The 22,613-nt window shown below is 36.0% G+C and overlaps 1 protein-coding gene across 1 annotated transcript in view; it reads left to right on the forward strand.

Annotated features, from left to right (window-relative positions):
- LOC136248774 (tyrosine-protein phosphatase non-receptor type 4-like) overlaps positions 1-22,613 on the forward strand; it is a 41,465-nt gene that overhangs the window by 15,802 nt on the left and 3,050 nt on the right. The window contains exons 14-21 of the mRNA XM_066040574.1: positions 4,470-4,559; positions 12,640-12,766; positions 12,821-12,880; positions 19,788-19,865; positions 19,915-19,971; positions 20,885-21,041; positions 21,622-21,755; positions 22,381-22,471. Of these exons, the coding sequence (XP_065896646.1) occupies positions 4,470-4,559; positions 12,640-12,766; positions 12,821-12,880; positions 19,788-19,865; positions 19,915-19,971; positions 20,885-21,041; positions 21,622-21,755; positions 22,381-22,471 (794 nt within the window). The remainder of the gene's footprint in view (positions 1-4,469; positions 4,560-12,639; positions 12,767-12,820; positions 12,881-19,787; positions 19,866-19,914; positions 19,972-20,884; positions 21,042-21,621; positions 21,756-22,380; positions 22,472-22,613) is intronic.

Here is a 22,613-nt window from a genome sequence, read left to right on the forward strand (position 1 = left end):
AATTATTTTTGCATTGGGAAAATTTTGCATTGGGAAAGAATCCTTTAGGGTGGAGACACCTTCACATTTCAAGTTGTATAGGAATGGCTATCATTTTCTGACTGCTTTGTAGAGCTAGCATGATAGCAAAGGTCTTGGATAAGGTTTTATTTTTTTGGCTTGATTGTTATCCAGCACAGCACAAGGTATCAATTTGCAGTAGCAATGTGTGATGGTTTCTCATGTTTGTAACAAAAATTGTCCCAAGTTTTCCGTTGTGATTGGATTGATTTCAGAGGTCCTTCTCGTAGTGTTCTTCTTTTGTAGTGCTGTGTAATGGGCTGAACTAGCTGAAAACAAAGCGTAATAGTTACTTTGCTATTTCAGTAATTGATAGTTGGGCCGTGTGTTCAGATGAAAACAATAAGCTTGATGCCATTCTGTCTGCTAATGTTGTATGTGCTCATAATAATGTTACAGAAAGTAAACAAGTACAACAAGGAAAAATTAGGAATTTTAAGGAATCACAGAAACAAAATGTAGTGAAACAAGGAGAGCACCTACTACATCTAAAGATATATTAGTGGGCATTTAATCCCTATCTACCCATGACTGAATTAGGGATGAAATGTCCTCTAGTATATCTTCAAGTCTAGGTGACCTCCCTTGTTTCACTACTTTTTATTTCTATGATCCCTAGTTGAACTTATAATTCCTTGTAGTTGTAAAATAGTATTAAGAAACAAAATACAAAAAAAAAATTAAGCTGAATACTGAAGATGTGTTGGTAGCTGAAGCCTGAAAGATGGCTCTTGATCTGTTTGTGTACAATGCAAGCTTATAGTGTCTTGTAGCAAATATCTATTGACATTGTTTGTACACGAATGAATTACCATGTGTAGCTTAGACCATGGCATCCATTAACTGGAAATGTCTTCATTGTGAATATCAGGGTAAACAACTGTCTCACAATACACCAGGTTCTATCCCACTATGTTAACAGGAAAACATTTTGTTTGTTTCATATTAAATTTATAGTGTGGTCTACCACACTTTTCAGTGTTTGTTTGTGACCATCATCAGTGAAAATGAATGTTACCTTTGTCTAAACTACTGTCAACACAGGACCTTGAAACTGTAGAACACTACAGATTTTAGTTTCAACACTACATGTACGTAGGTTTCATCTGAATGCTCACCCATACACATAAACAGCACAAGCTTGTATCCATGGATAGTGACACTTTGGCCCCTTTTCTGTTGCACCTTATTCAGTCAGTAAGTCAAGTCATTAGGTCTAAGTCCTTGTATGTTAGGTAATGCAAAGGCTGCAGCACATGTTGCTGTCAGACCTTCAGTGCTGGTCACTGTAAAGCACTAATAATAATAATAATAAATAATAATAATGATGTGATATTGGGCTCTTCTTGTACTGATGTGTGCCATTCCAGTTAGCAATCATCCATACTCCTTGAGTTACTCAGTAATGCAAACTTAAACAAATGAGAACAGAACTATTTTATTAGTAGTTAACAAATGGGATTGATCTGGTGTTACTATACAAGCTGTATATCACCTCTGTCCCAAGATTGTGTAGCACATAAAAACTGTCCAAGACTTATTCCATCATAGCACACTCAAAGGAAAGGTGTATATATACCGGCCACTTTAGTGTGGACGTTCAAAGGCACTGCTCAGGGTTTAACTCGCATATTCACCAGGCAATATCATGGGAACATGGCTTTGATGCCCAACCAGTTCAAAGATATGAAACACTTTGACTCGTTTTATTGAGCGACACAGAGAATGTTATTGTGGGTTATAGTTAGCACATTAGGCAAGGCTCAGTGTAGTTGTGAAGTTTAGATGGGATTTGACAGTAACTACACTTGATTCTAAGATGAATGATTTGTAAAACTATCGCCTGGATGATGCGCGGATGTGTATTTCTACCCACTGTGTGTGTGTGGGGGGGGGAGGGGTGTCAGCCATTGAGCAAACCACGAAACAAGAAGAATATGACAACTAGGTGAGTAGCTTATAGTCCTAAGTATGGTATTGCCCAACTGCAACGTTGCACTCACAATTTTGCTCAAGATTTTAAAAATCACTAATTAAGGGGTATGGCAACTGTTTTGCTCGTGAGACAGCGTAGCAGCTGTTTCACTCACGAGAATCGCAATCAAAACAGTTGCCACTCCCCTTAACTAGCGATTTTTTTAATCTTGAGCAACATTGCGAGTGCGACTTGCACTTGAACAGTACTGTACTTAACTTGTTAACTTACTTACTGCCACAATAGGGAAAGTTTAGTGTAATATTAAAATCCTTACACCCCAAAAATCAATCCCACAATCAAAAGTTCTTGGTGTGTATTGTAACATAATTACTGTATATATTACTATATACCACACCTGTAGTTGAGATCAAAAGTGCCGCACTGTGGTATATAACTGATATACCACGCTTTGTGGCTACGCTTACCATATATGGTGTAACTTCACACATTCCGCGAAATCCTTATCTAAACGGTAAACAAGTCTCTAATAACAAGTGCCTAAATCAACCAACAATTATTCACCTCAGGAACTGGAACAAGTTTCAATGAACTCTTGTCTCCTTTGTGGATAACTCACTAATCGTAACTGTGTGGGCGTGGCACCACTAAAAGTGTGAAACGTCTGATCCATCAAGAATTTCTATTTATTTCCATCTCCAGGAGGTGCTGTTTCACTATAACTTACTATCTATAATCGTTTTCATCTACTGGGATGTAGAATATAACAGTTATAATACGATTACTCGGGATATGACTAAATATACACATTCTCACTCGAGTGCTGCGCGCTCTCGTGAATCGTGCGTATATTTTAGTCATATCCCTCATAAGCGTGTTATAACTATAAAATATATCTTGATGTAACAAAATTCAAGCGTTAATCGGTTAGCTGCAGGTTCGAGGCTGCCCAGATCCAGTCATGGATTTTTTCTTCTTTCTCCTACTTCTCAAACATACTTAGTGCAGTTAATATAAACATCTTAGGCCTTTATAAGGCCTTCTGGTATACAGGCTCTGCCTTTACCAGGTACTTTAATCATAATAAATTCCTTTCACCATGAAGACAGTTTAAAACTTGTTGCTATTTCAAAGCTTTTTGAAGGACTACAGCAAGTAGTATCAACTCCAAAGAAACTTGTTTTTCCAGTGTTGGGCCGCTACTTTTAAAAGTAATATATTACTTATTATTTGTTACTGCCACTGCAATGAAAATGCGTTGCAGTTATATATTACTTCAGTTTAAAAATAACTAGTAATATGTTATATTACATATTACACAATTTATAAGGATACTTTGTTAGGTAATAATATTACAGTAACGTGCTAGTTAAGTAATACTTTAGTACTTTGTTATGTAATATTATTACAGTAACCCACTCGTTGGCGTTAGCACTTTGTTAAGTAATAATATTACTGTAACATGAGCACTGGTTGTTAGGTAATAATACTACAGTAACGAGTAGAAATGTGCTACTTTAATAACACATTACTTATGTAAAGTAACTATCCGTTAGATATTACTAGCTTTGGAAATGTGGCGGCTATATTACTTCGTTGCTACATTAAGTAGTAATATTACGTAACGCATTACAAAAGTAGCGCGTTACGCCCAGCATAGACTAAAGCCAACACATGTGCAGCAATACAATAGAATACAATTATAGTCAGCACACACAAAGTCAGTAACAGTGTGCAAAGCCACAGAGTGTACAAGTGCTGGGCTAGTAATTAATAAACAGCCATTGTGATCTCAGGCTGTACGGCTCCTGAGGTGCTTAGCTAGACTTACCAGCTGGTTCTGGGTTGTTACTGCACTAAACAGTTTTAATGTTGTCAACATTGTGACTAGCTGCTGTACAAGCAACACAAGATAATATAGTACAACAAAGAGAGACTCAAGTAGAATTAATCTTCCTAATATGTAGTACAAACACTCAATAAAAAATGGAAGTGTATGGTCAGATGTTGATATTGGTAGGAAAAAGGACCTTATCCACATTGACATCACAACATAAAAATGGCAGCGATAGTGTGGGGACTTTGTACAGGGTTGTATCAGTAGGGATGGAAATTTTTGTATACAGCAACAAGGGACAAAATGATACATGCATACTTCCATATCAAAACTTTAGTCTGGTTTCACTTGGTGTGATTCTTTCACATTGCCACATCACGCTAACTTACCACTTACCTTCACTATCCAATAGTTCCATGTTGTGAAAGCTGTAAACAAAGCTCATTTTGGTTACTATGAATGAAAATATGATGAAGTCTCCACACTAACACAGCCATTTTGTCAATCATGACATCAATGCAGATAGTCAAATATTATTTCTATCCCTGTGTGTTAGTGATGGTATTTCAGTGCATCAACTTTTATGTGATCATGACTGTTTTATTAGATTGGTTGCTAACATATGTCTTGTTACAGGAGAGCTCACACCATTAAGGAGTTTAGAGGCGTCAAACCAGCACTAGAGCCTCGACGACTGTCTTGGCAAGACTTCTCATCTTTTGGACAGTAAGTGATATATAGAGAGTCTTTTTGTCATGATGATGTTGTATTGTGTTACTATGTTAAGTGTGGAAATATTGTCTTTAACAGGACAATCATATTATGTATTGTAAACAACATATCATACCTAGATATATACACACTACACACACACTACACTCCTCTCCTCTTCTTCACTGCCCATTTGTGGGTCACGCAACCTAAAAAGCAGCAGCAACATGTGCCACCGACATTTTTTACAAGCCCACTAAGCTAAGTATAAACTTATCCCTGAGAGGCATGCAAAACCTCCACATTCAAGTCACAGCATCCTTAGTATGGCATACTGTAATCCAACCTCATGATCATCATCAGCATTAGGCTAATAGCTGTTGCTTACTGCATGAAGGTGCTGACACACACACACACACATACACACACAAACACATACACACACAAACACATACACACACAAACACATACACACACAAACACATACACACACAAACACATACACACACGTACATGGCCTTTGTTTTCAGCTATGTTTGGCCCATTACACAGCGTTGCAAATGAAGAATGCTATGAGAAGTGCCTCTGCCATCAATCCAGTCACTGCAGAAAATATGGACAATTTCCATTACGCCATCGTGCACTAGCTACTGCAAATGACACCTTGCCTCACACCTTGCACTTTCAGTGAAAAGAAATAGGACACAAAAGTAATTCCATGATATGTATATGTATATTGTATGTACTGCAGTACATCAAAAAGCTTCTGTCGGTCGAAGCAACGTCTAACGGTGAAACAAATCAAACCTGTAGCCTTAGGTGTTATTGAGTGAAGGCACCAGGCAGTTAGTCAGTCAGTAGAAAATTCCATTTAAAAAATCTATAGCAACTACCTTTTTGGCCACTCTAAAGACACTTTTGGGTTTGATTCTAATGAAGGTATTGTGAAGCTGGTTTATATTTTTTGGTGAGAAGTGCAAACGTCTAATATGATAAGAATGAGCAATAGTGCTGACATCATAGTGCTGACATCATAGATTATGTTATCATGGGCATCCACTTCCATTGCAGACAAACATTAATTTGTTTATATAAGGGTTGAATAAAATCAGACTCCTTGCCTCCTGTTAAAATAAATCCAAATATTACAACAACAAATTACATGGTGGATGAACATGTCCAAATATCCATGTTCCTAGAACCTATCAATGGCTTCATTGTGGCAAGGTGTTTTGTTAGTACCCACAACATCACCAGTATGTGTGTCTACTGTGTGTCACCCACTGGATGAGGCTGTGCTTGTAAAGATGCCATACAGTCCTGTACTAACTACAGAGGTAAGAACACGCGTGGTCCAAAATTCCTGTGAAATTTGCAAATTAAGGGAAAAAATTCTGTTGATATAGACTGTTTCTCCAAAAACTTCTGTATTTGTCACACATTGTCATAGTATTCAAAGTAGAATTACATAAAAGTTCAACGTGTCTCACAGATTAAGCAACCGCAGAAATTTATTCTTAAGGCTATTACACCACTGTACAGTACAATGTGTACACGGTACAGACATTTTGAGATCAGCATACATTATAGTTGGGTTAGTAATATTTGATAGCAGGTGGCTGTATCAGAATAAAAGACTTTGGCTGGTATAAAGACGGCACCATAGTCCTGACATTAGTCTTAGAGTTATCTTGTATTCTTGTCACAACTTTAGGAATATTGGATTTGTCCTCCACCCAGCTGTGGGCATGTTCCTCGTTTCCTGAAATAAATTGTACGTTTACCTGAATGTGTGACCATCCATCTTCATGAACCAGTTTCAGCCCTAATCTATGTTATATGAACCTCACACAGTCTACTAATACAATTTTTTAAAAGGCTAATATAAGATTGTACACAGTACTGAATTTTAACCTCAGTTCTATGTGTTACAAACTCCTTTTTGTAGTTTTAGCTTGGTCCCATCAATCAATTTTAAAAAATCCTTGTCAACAGCCATTACATGTATTTACACCATATACAAAAATACAAAAGTCTGTCCATTTGCCTGACAAACCATACATAAAAACAAAGCCCTTGAATTCCTCTATACATTCCTCTATACATTCCTCTATACATTCCTCTATACATTCCTCTATACATAGGCATCTAAACTTTTGTGTAATATTTTTATAGTGGCAGTTGACTCTGCCATAATGCACACTCCATACAATTTTCTACTAGAGAAAGTAGTTACCTCAGTATACAAACATCAGTAGTGTACTGTGTTGTCCCTTACACATTCTATGAGTTGGAGTGTACTGATTAGGAATCCACCTGAACTAGCGGCTTAACTAGCCATTTTACAAAGATTATAGCAAAACTTATGAAGAAACAAGGCTTTTTTTTCAATTTTATTTTACAGGGATGACAGGCTGTTCTTCAGCTGTGCCCTGAATTGTACATATACAATATGTTCCCAGTTTAACAACTGGGTGGCTGGAACAATGGGAGTAAAGTTTCTTGCTCGACAGTATGTAGTAGTAAGTCCCTGCCTGGGAAACAACAGTAGTAGGTAGAAGTCCCTGACCGGGAATCAAACCTGGTGCTCGACTACCACTGTCCTTTTTTACTGTACTATTTCATACCTGGATGTGTGTAAATTTGCTATACAAGGCTCTTTCTTCTTTTCCTTTGGTTGCTACACAAAACATTGATATCATGCGACTCAAGGATTCTGACAAAATAAACCCCATCTCTATAAAATTAAGTGTTATTTCCCATAATTTTAATTTTAAGGTATGGTTAAAGTGACACTTTTTTGATGTGTGCTGACTTGAAGGGTGTATCTCTGAAATAATTCAATGGGTGGATGTGGTGTTTTAATTTAAAAGTGAAAACTCGTTATTGGGCTCAAATAGTAGCAGCAATAATGAAGTGCTTTAATGGGTGGGCGTGGCCATAACAAAATGGACTGTAACCATAAAACTGACTAAACAAATCTCATGTAATAAATAAAGTACGTATAAAACACAAAACAGCCAAGCAGATGTATTTGTGTGTATTTGTGTATTAAAAGTACAGTATTGTTTATTATGAACTCCATAGTAACTCCATAGTAACCATTTGTGTGATTGGTGTTTACACTGAATCATTATTGTGTAATTGATTATATTAATTACTAATACAAACTACAGCAGTTACGTAGTTGCCTAGTAGCACAACATCAGTTTGTTTAACCAACTAATTTTTTGATATACCAAAATTGGGGGAGTATCTAATTGCCAGTATGCAGGCCCTGCATAAACACTTTGCTACAGTGATAGAATGGCCCAGCCTTTGTGTGAGATTAGACCGAGGTGTTATTTAGATACTCTTCCTGATGTAAATTAGTAGCCATCAAGATAATTTGGGACGTGATGTTAGACATTGCTAGGTGATTGTGTGTTCTGATCATTTCCCATCAGTTAATCTACTACATATATTAGTTACATGAAGGATATAGATAGTGGATACCACTTGTTGTTGCTTATGATCATATCCACCTTATTATAGTGCCATATTGACATCAACATCATCTCTACCAAGTTTCTTCAGTAGAGGTTAGACACACTAACCACCACAAATTATTGCCCGTGATTGCGTAGCTGGATTTACTGGGGTTCTTTTAAAATTCTAATTATGTAAGCTTCAAGGCAATGTGTGTACTTTGTTGCATACAATCACTTGAGTTTTAGATGAACTTAATGAATCATAATGTTATCAATCAAACTTGTATTCTGTAATGATGGTGTTAGCTACACCCAAGATACAAAACAGATTATATTGTAATTTTTAATGGCACTTGAAGCATGTCCAACCTCCCCTGAAGATTCCTAAATTGTTAAATTTCTATCCAGTGAACATTATACAGTGGAACCCCTCTAAGATAGACACCATTGGGGAATTTATTTTCATCCTTTGTCCTTAGTCAAAGGGTGTATAAACTACTAGTACTATTGATTTGGGACCTAAACAAATGTCCTTTGTTCTGAAAGAGGATGTCTACAATTCAGGTGTGTCCTGTAAGAGGAGTCTACTGTAGTCCCATTTGTTACTGTAGGGCCACGTATAGTATCCTTATTAGGCCAGGCCAAATTAATTCACAGTTTATCGGTCACCAGCCGCATGGGTTTTTAGGAATAGAGCAATAAATTCATAATTCATTATTTCTCACGTGATAATCATTGCTTACGCTTCCGAACTCGTTTTTCTATATACATTAAAACATGGTGTGTGCAACAAGCGTGACGATTATCCCCAGTCTGGACTCGTTAGTACCTTCAATAAATGGATTTCTAAAGAGAGATTGCATAAACGAATAGCTAAGTATTAACAGTGACGTATTCAAATAAGCTCTGCAATCATTGTTAAAGTAGCTAGCAACTGTGTGAAGCTACTTTTTAATGTTTTTCCATGTTAAAAAAAATTATGAAATATGAAAAATGACCTCCCGCCCGCATGACTTTTTCAAATACCCCGGACGATAAACTGTCAATCAACTTGGCCTGGCCTTAGTGAGGTGTCCTTATTAGTGAGGTGTCCTGATTTCAGGGGTCTAAATGTGTATACACTAGTACAAATGGGACCATGGACAAGTGTCCTGATTATCAAGGTTTCCTTATTAGTGAGGTGTCCTGATTCCAGGGGTCTAATGATCATGATGATGCTTATTTTTAAGAAAGTGTATTTTACAGTAATTGCTCGGATATTTATTATTGTGCAATACTGGATGCTGCAGTTAGTGTGGAACCACGGACACTAAAACTTTCTTACACAGAACTGGTTGTCTGCTGTTTAGGTGTTGTGTATGAGCTGCTGTAATTGTAAGAGCCTGGCAAAAAAATGTTGTCTGGTGACAAAGCTTGCAAACAGAGGGAATTAGTAAAACGCCGAATGCGGAATAACGAAATAAGTAAAACTTATCTTTTGCAGATTGTACAAATAGTTATATGCTCTATAGTAATTATACTTTATTTACCTTGTAACAGCTCTGCATGGCACACCACGGCGATGGATAGAACAGCAGCTGGCGAGCATTAAATGGGACGAGCACACAACCAATCACCCTAGTACGATCTACCTTCGCTAAACTTACTTACCTACACTCTTGATTCAAACCTGAAGAGTTTTGAAATCCATTTAAAGACACACAACCACTGGACTTCCCTACTGAATTCTAGTGTGACTCTAATAAATTCGGTCGCGATCGTATGCACATGAAGGGCAGCTAGTTTAACCTAAGAATAGGACTAGGTCTTGGTGTTTTGTAGCTATATCAACTAAGGTGTATAGATGTTTAGCGAAGGTAGATCGTTCTAGGGTGATTGGTTGTGCTCGTCCCATTTAATGCTCACCCAGCTACTGTTTATCCATCGCTGTGGCGTGCCGGCCATGCAGATCTGTTACAAGGTGTAAATAAAGTATAATTACTATAGAGCATGTAACTCTTTGTACAATCTGCAAAAGATAAGTTTTGCTTACTCCGTTATTCCATATTCCGCGTTTTACTAACTCCATGCAAACAGATGCTTGTTTCTATGTTGTTTAAAGTGAATAACAGTACAAAAGTATCACCTGGATTATACTCTACTGCTTTTCAGCTCTGAGTCATTTTCAAGTGCAAATTCACAAGTATCAGCCACGGAAAGCAAAATCTTTAATTTTATGGCTCTATAACTCACAGTGAATATTTACAAAACAAAAGAGCAATGTAATATTGTTTGTAGGGCATACCATATACTTTTTAGCTAAGGGAAATTACCATTGATTATCAACAATGGCTTTGATAGATTTTATGGGCCTCCATGGCAACCAGTTGTTGTTTATCATGTGTAACTAACACTAAATTAAGGACTTTACATGGACTGGTCTGGAATACTACTGTCAGGATATTATTGTCTTATTAGTACTGTAGTTCCAACTACCATGGTGTCTTGACAGAAAATTGTCTATTGCTTACATACTGTATGTGGTCTTGTGTAGATGCCATATTATCTGCCTTCTGTGTCCATTTCAGTTGTACTAAAATTGTTATACAAATGTCTTGCAAAACTTTCATAAACAAATTATCATTTTACAAAACCTGCATGTGTCCCTTTTCATAACACTATACGTATTGTAATGTACATTATGGGTTATTACAATGAAAGTATATATGTTTCCTCATTTAAAGAGAAATTAGCGTATTATAACTATTGAATTTGTAATGAAATTGTATACAGGAGAGATTATCTCGTATTACAGTACGTATGTACCTGTCACGTGTTTGTATATCATGACTTGATTGTATTGTTTATCATGACTTGATTGTGTATTGTTTATCATGACTTGATTGTATTGTTTATCATAGTTAATGTTGAACACTTATACATAATGAGAAAGGACTGTGTTAAATTATAAATAATTAGGGTCACCAATTAGTACTCTCTGGTGTTAACTAGAGGTGTACCAATAATCAGATTGGTTATCAGTGTAACAATACACTAGTTACCATGACATGCTTTATGCTAAGCTTATCTAGTGATAGATATACACTCTATTAAAGTATGTTCCTGTAGTACATTCTACACAAATATTTATTACTTTCATGGTGTCACTTCTTGATGATAAACACATCACATGAGCCATACAATAGTGAATCACATGATAAGACTAGTACCAATTTTCTGAACTCCAAAACCCTCTAAATGAGTATCCAAGTATTTGCTTCAATATTATGTTTCAGATATATAGTGTATAAATGTTCCAGTACTGGTATCATACTACTGTGTACCCTGATCAAAGAGGCCTTATTTAGGATAAAGATGGCTCTTCATATAATATTATACTTTGTAGTCGTTTCAATACTGTTTGCTGTTTTAATATATAGGACCACAGAATATTTTTTGTAAGTACCACTTAACACAGGTACATAGTTACTTACAAAGTTTGTGATTTCTGGTCTGATTTACTAACTTCTCTGGTTTGTGTTTACCATCACAACGACAAACGAGAAATGCTAGTTATGAGACTTGTGTTGGAACAGTACAACAAGCACTTCATAACAATGACACTACCTAACTACTACTACTAATGTTTTACTATGTAGCAAGTTAGGTGAGAGGTCATACACAAGTCTCGCTTGGTTGGTTTCACAAATATCATGCATGCTCGTATTCATAAGCTTCCTGGAATATCATTAGGTGGTCCCTACTAACTAACATAGCAACATCACACACTACTATGGTTACACTGTAATGAACAAGTAATGTTTATACAATAACTAACACAGTGTAGGATTAATGTGTATCCTTGTTAACTGATCTTCACTGTTCTAATTAGTCCTACATGCTGCTGGAGACACTATATTCTCTGCTTGTTAGTTTTTCTCTGATATGTTACGACATTTAGTCACATGCTGTCAATTAGGCTCCTAAGGGCTGTATCATATTAAATGTCATGTGATGAGCTGTTGGTTATGAAGTGGTTTGTACAGGAATATCAAGATGTACATGTGTAACTGGCCAACTTGTAAATACTGTCAATAGGCAGCTGATTAAACAATTCAAGAAAATCGCATGTTCTTGCTGAATATTATACAGAAAAGTGGGCTAAATGCTATTGTCACTTTAAACATGGAAGTATGTATGTTCATGTTGCTCACGTTAAAAAAAAAAAAAAAAAAAAAAACTTGGAATTAATGTCGCCAGCAAATTACCGAGTTGTTTCATGGCTTCCCTATGTGACCCCTTAATGAGTAATAAAGCATTGGACATTTAATCAAAATATTTGTATCGGGCTATGAAAATAAGCCAATGTCTAGATCTTGTGCAATTCTATCCCCACAATTTATTAAATGTTAGGGAATCACCTCATTGTGTGGTTGTTGTATTACAAGTCATGGTGCCATCATTGTGCTCATAGAGCAACTTATAATAAACTACCCTGCAATCAGGAGTACGTAGCACAGCCTACATAGTAGGGGTTGGTATTTCCTTTGATTCCTAACAATACTTGTGTTCTTGGGATCTTCAATATGACAACCATAGCATGGTTATATGATATGAGGTATGGGGTTACTATATCTTCCCTACAGTGATACAACTACTAATGGGGAAGTCACTGCTGGTCAAAGCTCTACAATGAAGCCTGATCTTGACAATACTGGTGGTGGCGGTGGTCAAGCATCAACTGATTTCTTTGACATGGTCCCCAGTACTGGAGTATGTTATATTGTTCAATATGTAGTATATACTCAGTGATGTGTGGTACACTAGCCTACTGAATACTATGATGAGAGGAATGCTCAAGATGAAACTGTGGGGAATTTTTCTATGGTAAGTATGAGTGTGTAGTGTATGTGGATATTTAGTGTCCAAGTAATGTGCGTGTACATATGTACATGTCACATGTGTATAGTACACGTGTTACATGGATATGCAGTATGCACATGTATGGTGTGAGCACGTACACACATGTGTTTGCTGTAATGTGTTGTATACCCAATATGTAGACAACTAGTTCACTGTATTATAACGAAGTCCCATACCTACCATACTTGACACATAAGCATGACTACCTATGAGGAGCGTGACACATCTTCAATGTTATTCATAACACATTATCAACCTATTACCCACACTACAGATACCACACACATAATAGCTGTATGAAGTGATAACTAATAATCACTCAATCCCAGTGGCAATACTTAGAATCACCATCACATTGGTATGTTAGTTAGTTCTTGAAAGTTGCTTGGATTCTTTGTGGTGTACAAAATATAACCTACCTCTTTGACCCTTTGTTAACAGTGTTTTTAGTCAATCTTTGTGCATTGAAGTAGTGAATAGGATGAAGGATTGTTGAAGACAGAATGCGTGAAAAGTGTTTATAGTTACACAAGAGAATAGAACAGGGGAAGAGTGTTTACTCACTATCATCCATTATCACTGTATTGTTGTTGGGTCCCATGGTCTGTGTATAGTAGTTTACTAGTCCAACTAATAAATGTATTGACCAGATTTTTATCAATGTTATGGATGTTTCATGTTACTAGCATTCTATGAACAAAAACTTCAAAGATCAATGGCAACTATTTGTCTGTCCTCTTATAAATACAGCAAGACCCCCTTAGTAAGACCACCGGTCTCATTAATGATGAGGCCACCGTAATATAGACCACCCTGCAATTTATTTGAACACAGTGACTATTTGTTGCCAACTTATACAGACTATTTGTCTGGTACTCACCCATCATAACTCAAGTATCAAGCATGCTAGTTGTATAAAGGTAGTTTTTGGTGAGTTTGAGGTGAGCTAGGGTTGGAGTGAGTGAAGTGAGCGTCCCAGCAAAGCCGGTCCAACCTTAATTCACCTTGAACTCACCAAAAACTTACCTTCATGCAGACAGTGAAGGACATCATTGTGCTTAACAAGCAAACTTAAGGCTAAGGTTAGGGTTCAGCTTTGGTTTCTTCTTCATCCGATCTTCTTTACTGTGTACAGTTACTTATTGAAGAACTGGTACCACCATGACCTTTCACACCGGTGATTCAGGTTTGAGCTCCAGAAGTTTTGCAGTTTTCTTTTTTATTATTATTTTGTTGCCAACGAATAGCTTCTTCCTTTATTTGAAATGATTAAGCATATGGTCTTATTATTGAGGTAGTCACTGAACATCACACTCACTGGTAGTAGTACACTTATAACAGATGGATACCATCTTAATAGTTACAGTATTGACACATTGTGTTGTAATGATCCATGGAGCTGCTCATATTAATACATGAATACCAGATTTATGTTATGATAACAGATCAATTTAAACCACTGTCTGTAGTGCTGAATTGTTTGTAGTAGTTGGTTCCAATGATTATGCTTCTCAGTAGACCCCACTGGGTAACATGGCAATAGTATACCACCCAGTACTAGTACTAGTAGTATATAACAAGTGTGTTCTGCAACTGGGAACATTTTAAGAGCCAGTAGAGTGTTGATATACTATCAACAACATTTGAGAAGAACAATGTTGTTGATATTATATTGTCATAGTTGTATCTAATATGATGGAGGATGAATTGGAGCTTGTCGCAATAGTGTATGTGATTTTTACAATCATTGAATTTGTTGATGATATAATATATTTTTTCTAACTGTTTAAGGTATTTTGTGTTTGTTTATCATCACTTTGTGAGCTTGATGTTAAGACAGTAAACATCTCATCTAGGTATTTTATAAGCATACCTCTTGTACACCTGACATGTATGTAAACTTTTAGTTGATAAACAACACGTGCGTGTTTGTATGTGAGTCTGGTTATGGCTAACGTGGGAAAGTATTATTAGTAGTACAATAGTTATGTGTTATGACTATTGTCTTGAAATCTATTGATATAATTTAGTTACATAATATTATTGTGATATGTACACTGAGGACTAAGGGTGGATTTGTTAGATAGACCAAAATATATTTCCTGATTCATTCACTCACACTGCTAAAATAATAGAAGGCACTCCTTGTATATTTGCAAAATGGCATCTTGTTCCAACAGATGAGAATGGGACCTATTGGTCATCAATTACTCTCCGTCTTACTTCCCAGCTAGCATGTGTAACCTGGTGATGATCAACTACAAGTGATTGATATAGTCTGAGTATTATACCACCCCGGATATTAAAAATCTGAACTATTACTATTTATTGCATACCAATGGTAATTTGTTTAATGGACTATTGCCTCCACGAGTATACCACCCACATGTAATATAAGTTATTGATGGAACCATAAGGTCTCTGTGTAGTTCCATATCTCTTAATGGATACACTTGGTTGCTGGGACAAATAGTTTATATGATACTAATACGTCGACAATGCTAGTATTACACTTTTAATTCAGTCATGGAATTTGTACTAACGTACAGTAATACAATAATGTAGCAAACACTCTCCATAGACACTTCACAAAACCCATCATCTGTTGTTTTTTGCTGTTTGTTCTACACTGATATCATGAGATAGTGTAAGGGAATATGTCATGACTGGCTGTGATGGCGTAGAATTCTGTGAAGTTTCTTAGCATACAAGCGGGCATAGCTCTACACATCATTGCAGCAGACTTCTTTTCACTAATGACTGTAGTCATTATTTTTGTATACAACAATTATAACTTTTCCCTGATCTTGTTATTTCCTATCAAGTAAAGACAAAAGGTTGTAGTAAAGCCATAGTAAGTTTATCATTCTGACCAAACATCCTTTAGCAGATAACATCTAACCAGTTACATAATTTTTGTATTTCATTTTCAAAATTTGAAAACAGTAAATGACATGTTGTATCTCAGGCTATCTGTAATACACACATGAACAGGACCAGGAGGGGTTCAAAGGGTTCCATTAATACCCCTTAAAAGTGTGAATTTGCCTCTGATTGGTATTGACCAATTCCTCTAGTACACTTGTGTAATGTGTGACAGTTCATTATTGTGTAGTAGACTGATATGCTACACTGTAAAAAATTAGTAGTGAATTGCTCTGCCACAATACTCACTACTTTTGAGTAGTGACGTTCGCTACTTTTTGTAGTGAACGTCACTACTTTTTGCAGTGAACGTCACTACTTGGTGGTCAATGTAGTGACGTTCACTACAAAATTAGTAATGAACGTCACTACACAAAAATAGTGAGTATTGTGGCAGACATTAGTAGTAATGTTCACTACATTTAGTAGTGACGTTCACTAGTTTGTTTTTACTGTGTAACAGCCAGTTTATACTACAGATCGCTCCAGGCGAGATCGCTTCAGTGTGATCCAGATCAATTTTTGAGTCCCGTTTATACTACGAAGGCCTAGCCCGCTCCAATCAGCAAAAAACTAAAACCCACAATCATAATTTTCTTCAAAGTAGAGATTATTGATGGAGTTAGAGGATATGTGCTCTCTATCATCATCAGGTTATGAAGTTTGAAGTATTGGCGACAACCTCTCAATTATGTGGAGTTCGTTAACTATTAATTCACACGTGTACCTGTTTGTTTTTTAGCCCTTTTGTGTTCTTGAGGCTGCACCTTCTGTATCGTTCCCTAAATACTTCGCTGTTGCTTCATTTCATCATAACAGTCGCAATTTTAACTGTAGTTCCCCGTATCTTTATTCCATCTATTAGAGCCAAATCGAACTGCAGGGTTGCAACTGTTTATACTGGGTAAGTAGAGTGAACTAGATCGAACCAGACCCACGTCCCTTGCAGGTCCATTTCAGAGCGATTTGACACAGTTCAGTTTGATACGGTACGTGTTTACACTAACTTGGAAATTGTTTTGATTCGAGATAGTTTGAACTAGAGGGCTAGTGTAAACAGGCTGTAACACTGTATCAATCGTCCACTGGTACTGTTTGTCATAATCCATTTCCTACAGGACAAGTTACCAGGTGGCTGTGGTAGGTGGATTAGTTATTACTTGTCATATGGGAATTCTATATTTGACCTTTTTACAGTTTTTTAGAGAGGTAGTCATTATAACTTGCTGCTTGCTAAGACAGATTCTACTATATGTGAGCTATATGTTCTACCAGCCTCATCTACGACTATTTTACATTTCCTGTTAAGCACATCAAAATTTTGATGGTAGGAGCAGCTATATGTTATAATGACGTTTATCAACCTCCCCTGTTTCACCAATAAAATAATCATCAACACAACGGACCATTTGATCACCATCTACTATAGTATGTGAAGACTACTATACTAATACATGAAACCTCCTTTAGAAATATTTGGTCTCCATGAACACCACATTTTATCCATTACACTAGAAACAACATTCCTAACTATTTATGGACAAAATATTATTCTCAGTTCCAACACTAATTGCTGGTTGCCAGTTAGAAGCTTAAAATGATATTTCAAACATTTCATCATTCTGTTGTATTAGTGAGAAGGGACTTCTATGGTGTCATCATTACAACAGAACGATAGTGTCCAGTTCGTCCAGTTCATCGTGTCCGTATCAGCAGATATTTTGAAGATGTTTTTGTTTGATTGAAAATGAAATGTATAAACAATAATTGGTTAACTAAGAATTATAACATCTGGTCCTGATCATTGGATTGACTGTCTGGATTATACACTGGTGTCCGTATTTTTGAATGTCCATATTAACAGACTCCACTGCATACCCTTTGTGTATTTGAAAATGATATTAACTAGTCAACTAAGAATTTACTTATCACTGAAAGTAGACATTTTGTAGTTTATCACTTTTAAGATGGTACTGTACCTTACAGGTTTCTTCCTACTTGCATAACCATCATAATGGAACAAGTATTAAATATTTCTCTTGTCTTATTCCCAACTGGTAATAGCTGTACCTCTGTTTTTTGAAGCCATATAAATTGACTCTTACAATCAAATTAGTTTTATTTTTGATTTGCTCATTATTTTAGTTGTGTACAAATATCTAGTTATATCTAGTCCGCTCAATGTGATGCTTTACCAAGTTAATATGTATAAGAGTAGCTATCTGCTGTTTGGTGGATATTTACTAACAGCCTACTTTACTGCAACTGTGTAAGGATGTGTATAAAAGCCATACAAGGCCTGCCTGTAGTATTGTAAAGATAATTATAAATTATATGCTGAAACAACTACTCTCCATAGCAACACATAATCATAGACTACTGGAACTATAGTAACTGGTAACGACCACTGCTTTGAGTTATTCAAGTCAAAACTGGCAGACAGCTACATATTAGTTCCTATTTGAAATACCTCCTGTAGCTCGTTAATCTATTGTGCTATATAATCAAAATTCAACACTGCTTTAAAAGATGCTATTACTAATGCAGTGAATATTATTTTTATTGTAAGTATTTTACCAGGTTTTGCTAGCTCAACATGGCACAAACACTTTGGAGGGCATCATATAGTCATTATAAGCTTACACAGCACATAGAAGTTAAATGGTACCACAAATTAAAATTGATAGCATCGTGATGTGTAGAAAAGTGTACTAATCTCAACAAGTCCATACCATTATTTTTAATGAATTTTTGCCAGCTGATTTCATGACCACAATTTACATGGTTGAAACCACTGTTACAAACTGTCAACACAAAACACATGTGATGGTGGACAGACACATGTAAGTGATAGTTAATTTCAATTTCAGGAAGCCAGTGTTCAGTGTACATGTGTGCAACTTCATCCCCAAGCTCTCACTGGTAGGTGCACAGTCTTTAAAATACAGTCACAACCAAGTGATCTCCAAGGTGATTAAGTTGTGATTAAGTTGTGAGTAAATGTAAGGTGACTGCATTTCCAGAGAAGACATTTCCTGAAGTTGTCTGTGCATCCAACAGTAAAGCATTTATAAATACAACTCCCCCTAATTCTAAACTAGAACTAGATGGTCATGATATACCTGATCATCTTACAATTACTACAGGAACTGGTGTCTTCACCAGGAAGTTATGGTATTTTAATCTTCAAACGTTTTAATTTCTAAAGATTTTGTAATATTTGCATGGCAATGCAAGATAATGTCTTTAACTGTGAAAGCTTTCATTAATCATTAGCTACCTAGTAGCTGTAAACATTAATCATGAAACTGTGAAAGTTTCCTGAGAAATTTTCATATTGTAAGTGAGCCTTAAAGCTTCTCCTTAAGAATGATAAAAATACAAGTCAGACGTGTGTTGACTGAATGCAAACCTTTCTCACTTTGTAAAAAAAAAATCTTGTAGTTACCAATCAGGTGCTATATTGCCTCCTTGTTAGTTATTTCCACTTATTTCTGGGCTGTACACAACAAGAGTATTAAATATGTAATTACACTGTACTAGACACAGGTTAAATATTAAATACAGTAGGAGCAGATTAGCACAGCATTTTGTAGTACTAATGTCAAGAGTTTATAATATACAATATCAATATTATATTATGAACTCTTGCTAATGTACTTGTGATTTTTGGCTACTTTTGGCAATTGATCTTGTTTTTCATAAATATTTTCCACCAATGCATGACTGTTCTTTATTTTCCAAACCACTGCATACTTTATTGTGTCAGTTTAATGAAGGACCATTATGTGGTGATCCTTGTTGGCCAATTTAGACATGAAATTGTTTTAGTAAAATACACACAGGAAATTCTCAGTACTAATGATATCACCAGCATGTGGTCTCATTAGTAGATGCTCATTAAGTGCAGGGGGATTCCCTAGCCATTACTGTATGACCTCTGTAGGATGAGTTGGCATCTGATGGACTACTACTGACTAGGATTGAAGGTGGAGAGCTGGGAAGGTTTGGGTTTAATATTAGAGTGAGTTATAACCATGTGATTATCACATTGTGATCATGTAATCTTATAGGGAGGCGTGGACCAGGAGATGCCAATCATGGTGTCACGAGTTGTGCCAGATGGAGCAGTAAGTAACAGTGTTACTAAAATATTGTCATACTCAGAGCCATATGTGTACTAGTTCTATATTGATGATAATATCACATTCCACAGTGTCTCAATACAATCCATGCATCTTCATAATCTCATTAATAATATTCATCTGTTTCTATTGGAAGTGTGAACACTGGCAATAGCTATGATAGTGTTCTGTGTGCCTGGAAACATTATTGATTGGAACAATGAATAGTCTACGATCATACATACTTGGTTTACTTCCTCCAGATTATATTATAGTGAATTACTCTGCCCTGTGTACAATACAACAAAATTGTGATTAAACAGTAATATGTTTGATCGTGTTACACACTGACACACACTGACAACGTCATGTTGTATACACAATATAATTTTGTGTCTTTTTAAACTGACATGAAATATGGGAAGTGTCCATGACACACACACACATGCCCAGATACAGAATGATAAGTCAGGTCCATGTGACCAGTACAGGAAATTGTGGTCAGTTTGTTGTCACACAAATCATACACAATTATTAATCAGTGACACAAGTCTAGCCAGATGAACCAAGACTCGCAGCTTTCACACATGCCAAGTATTCCAGGTAACTTCCCTGGTTTATGTGAACTTTTTTTTGCAACACTTTAGTTAAACTACATGTAAATTCTTAGTGTAGTATACTTAGTTAAGAATTTATTATTGGAAGGGAAGTATTTTAATCCATAAGGTTCTAATGCTACTACACCATAGAGGATCCTCTTTTATGTAATAAACTGTCCAAATTAACAACACAATAGAACAAAACCTCCATGATTCATTCTTATTCATAAAATGTCCAGTGTAGAGAGTTTCACTGTATTGACACTCTACTATACATACAATAGTCATGTCTAGTTAAAGATTTTTAATTTTCTTTGTAGGCAGCTAAGGCTAACCCATCACTAAATGAAGGAGATCAAATATTATACATTAATGGTCACTCCATGGCAGACCAAACTCATGAACAAGCAGTGATGATGATAAAGGCGTCAAAGGAGTTGAGGCCTTGTGAACTAGTCCTGGTCATCAAGCCACATGGTAAGACATCTTGGTGGCTTCTATAATAACTTACTCTGATGAAAGCCAGACCACAACAATGGCCAGTGTAACACTTGTATGTGTTCTGTAATTTCCTCTGTTGTGTAAATGTTGGCTTTACTACATCTAATTGTGGTCCTAGCTGTGTCATGTAATTGATTGTGTATAACATCACACAGTTGTGTTGTGATGTAAAGAGAACACCTAGATGAGTATCAGTGTGAGAAATTTATTTTTATCTGTAGCATACATAATTGGGTTATAGAGTCACTGAGGTGTTGTTTTAACTGGTAATGTTTTTCAGAACAAAGGTTAACCATATAACTTTAACCTTCTCTATGTAATGGATATATTTAGGGCCCATTTTATCTGAATTTTCCCTTTTTCTGCAGAGATGAAAGTATGAAGCCAGATTCGTTGGGACTTCGTCCTTTTTTTCCTATAAGGTTCTAAATTTAGAATTTAGCTAAGAAAAGGTTTCACTGTATATCAACAAAAGCCATAGTCATTTTTTCCCCTCACTACTATTGTGATTCTCTAACATAATTATATCACATTTACACTGCAACACACTTCACAGATTTGTCACGGATCAATCCTCTTCCCATGGACCAGTCAACTGCTCAGAGTGACAACCCTGAAGAGAACGTCAAAATTTCTTTACAGCAATTGAGGGAGTCATTACGGGACGGTACTGCCCTGCTACAATTTGATGTGAGCAGCTCATGTAATGTGTTTACTATCTTCTAAAATGCTATGAATACCCTGGGAATTTATTGTAATTGTAAACTTGGTAATTTCCTGGCCCAAAAAGGTCATCATGAGAACTAGTAAGACTTTACAATTGTTTCTGAGTATTGATCTAACTTGACAGTCTAAATTAATAATATTTCTTATGTTTTGTTGGAATGAATACAAGCCTATCAATCATTGTGAGCCCAACCAATACATTAACAAGATATAAGAAATTATCTCTATTCTCAATTTTAATGCTCAATAAATCTTCTAAGACAGAAACTTGCTTGAAACATCATATACAACGAGGTTTGAATATGAGCATGTTGATGTATATTACATATCTACTGATGATTTAATATTGCTTATATTATGTAACAATTATCGTAAGAACACGTGAATCAAGGGTGGACCCTAATATGACTTAACTGTAGTGAAACTCAATAATTATCATCATCAAAGGAGGTGTTAAATAACAACAAATTATATATCATCTGACAAACGTCATTTTTACATAGTGAATTCTGATATTAGCTATCTAATATGGTGATTGATTACATTTTATAATTTGTTTATAGCCTTCATTTTGTCTTTATTATGTTAGCAACTGTATCGTCGCAAACCTGGTATGGCTGCACTGGCCTGCAAACAACCACACAACATAGCAAAGAACAGATACAGGGACATCTCAGCATGTAAGGAGTTTTTGAAATGTGACATCTTAATATTATGTAGGAGTACTCTATGTAGCATAAACACTAGCTTCCCAGAATAGTACACATTGGTGAACTATATGGCTTCATAGTTCTAATATTTAATATTACAATTAATGGCAGT

Source organism: Dysidea avara, chromosome 3 (genome assembly GCF_963678975.1).
Source record: "Dysidea avara chromosome 3, odDysAvar1.4, whole genome shotgun sequence".
Classification (NCBI taxonomy): domain Eukaryota; kingdom Metazoa; phylum Porifera; class Demospongiae; order Dictyoceratida; family Dysideidae; genus Dysidea; species Dysidea avara.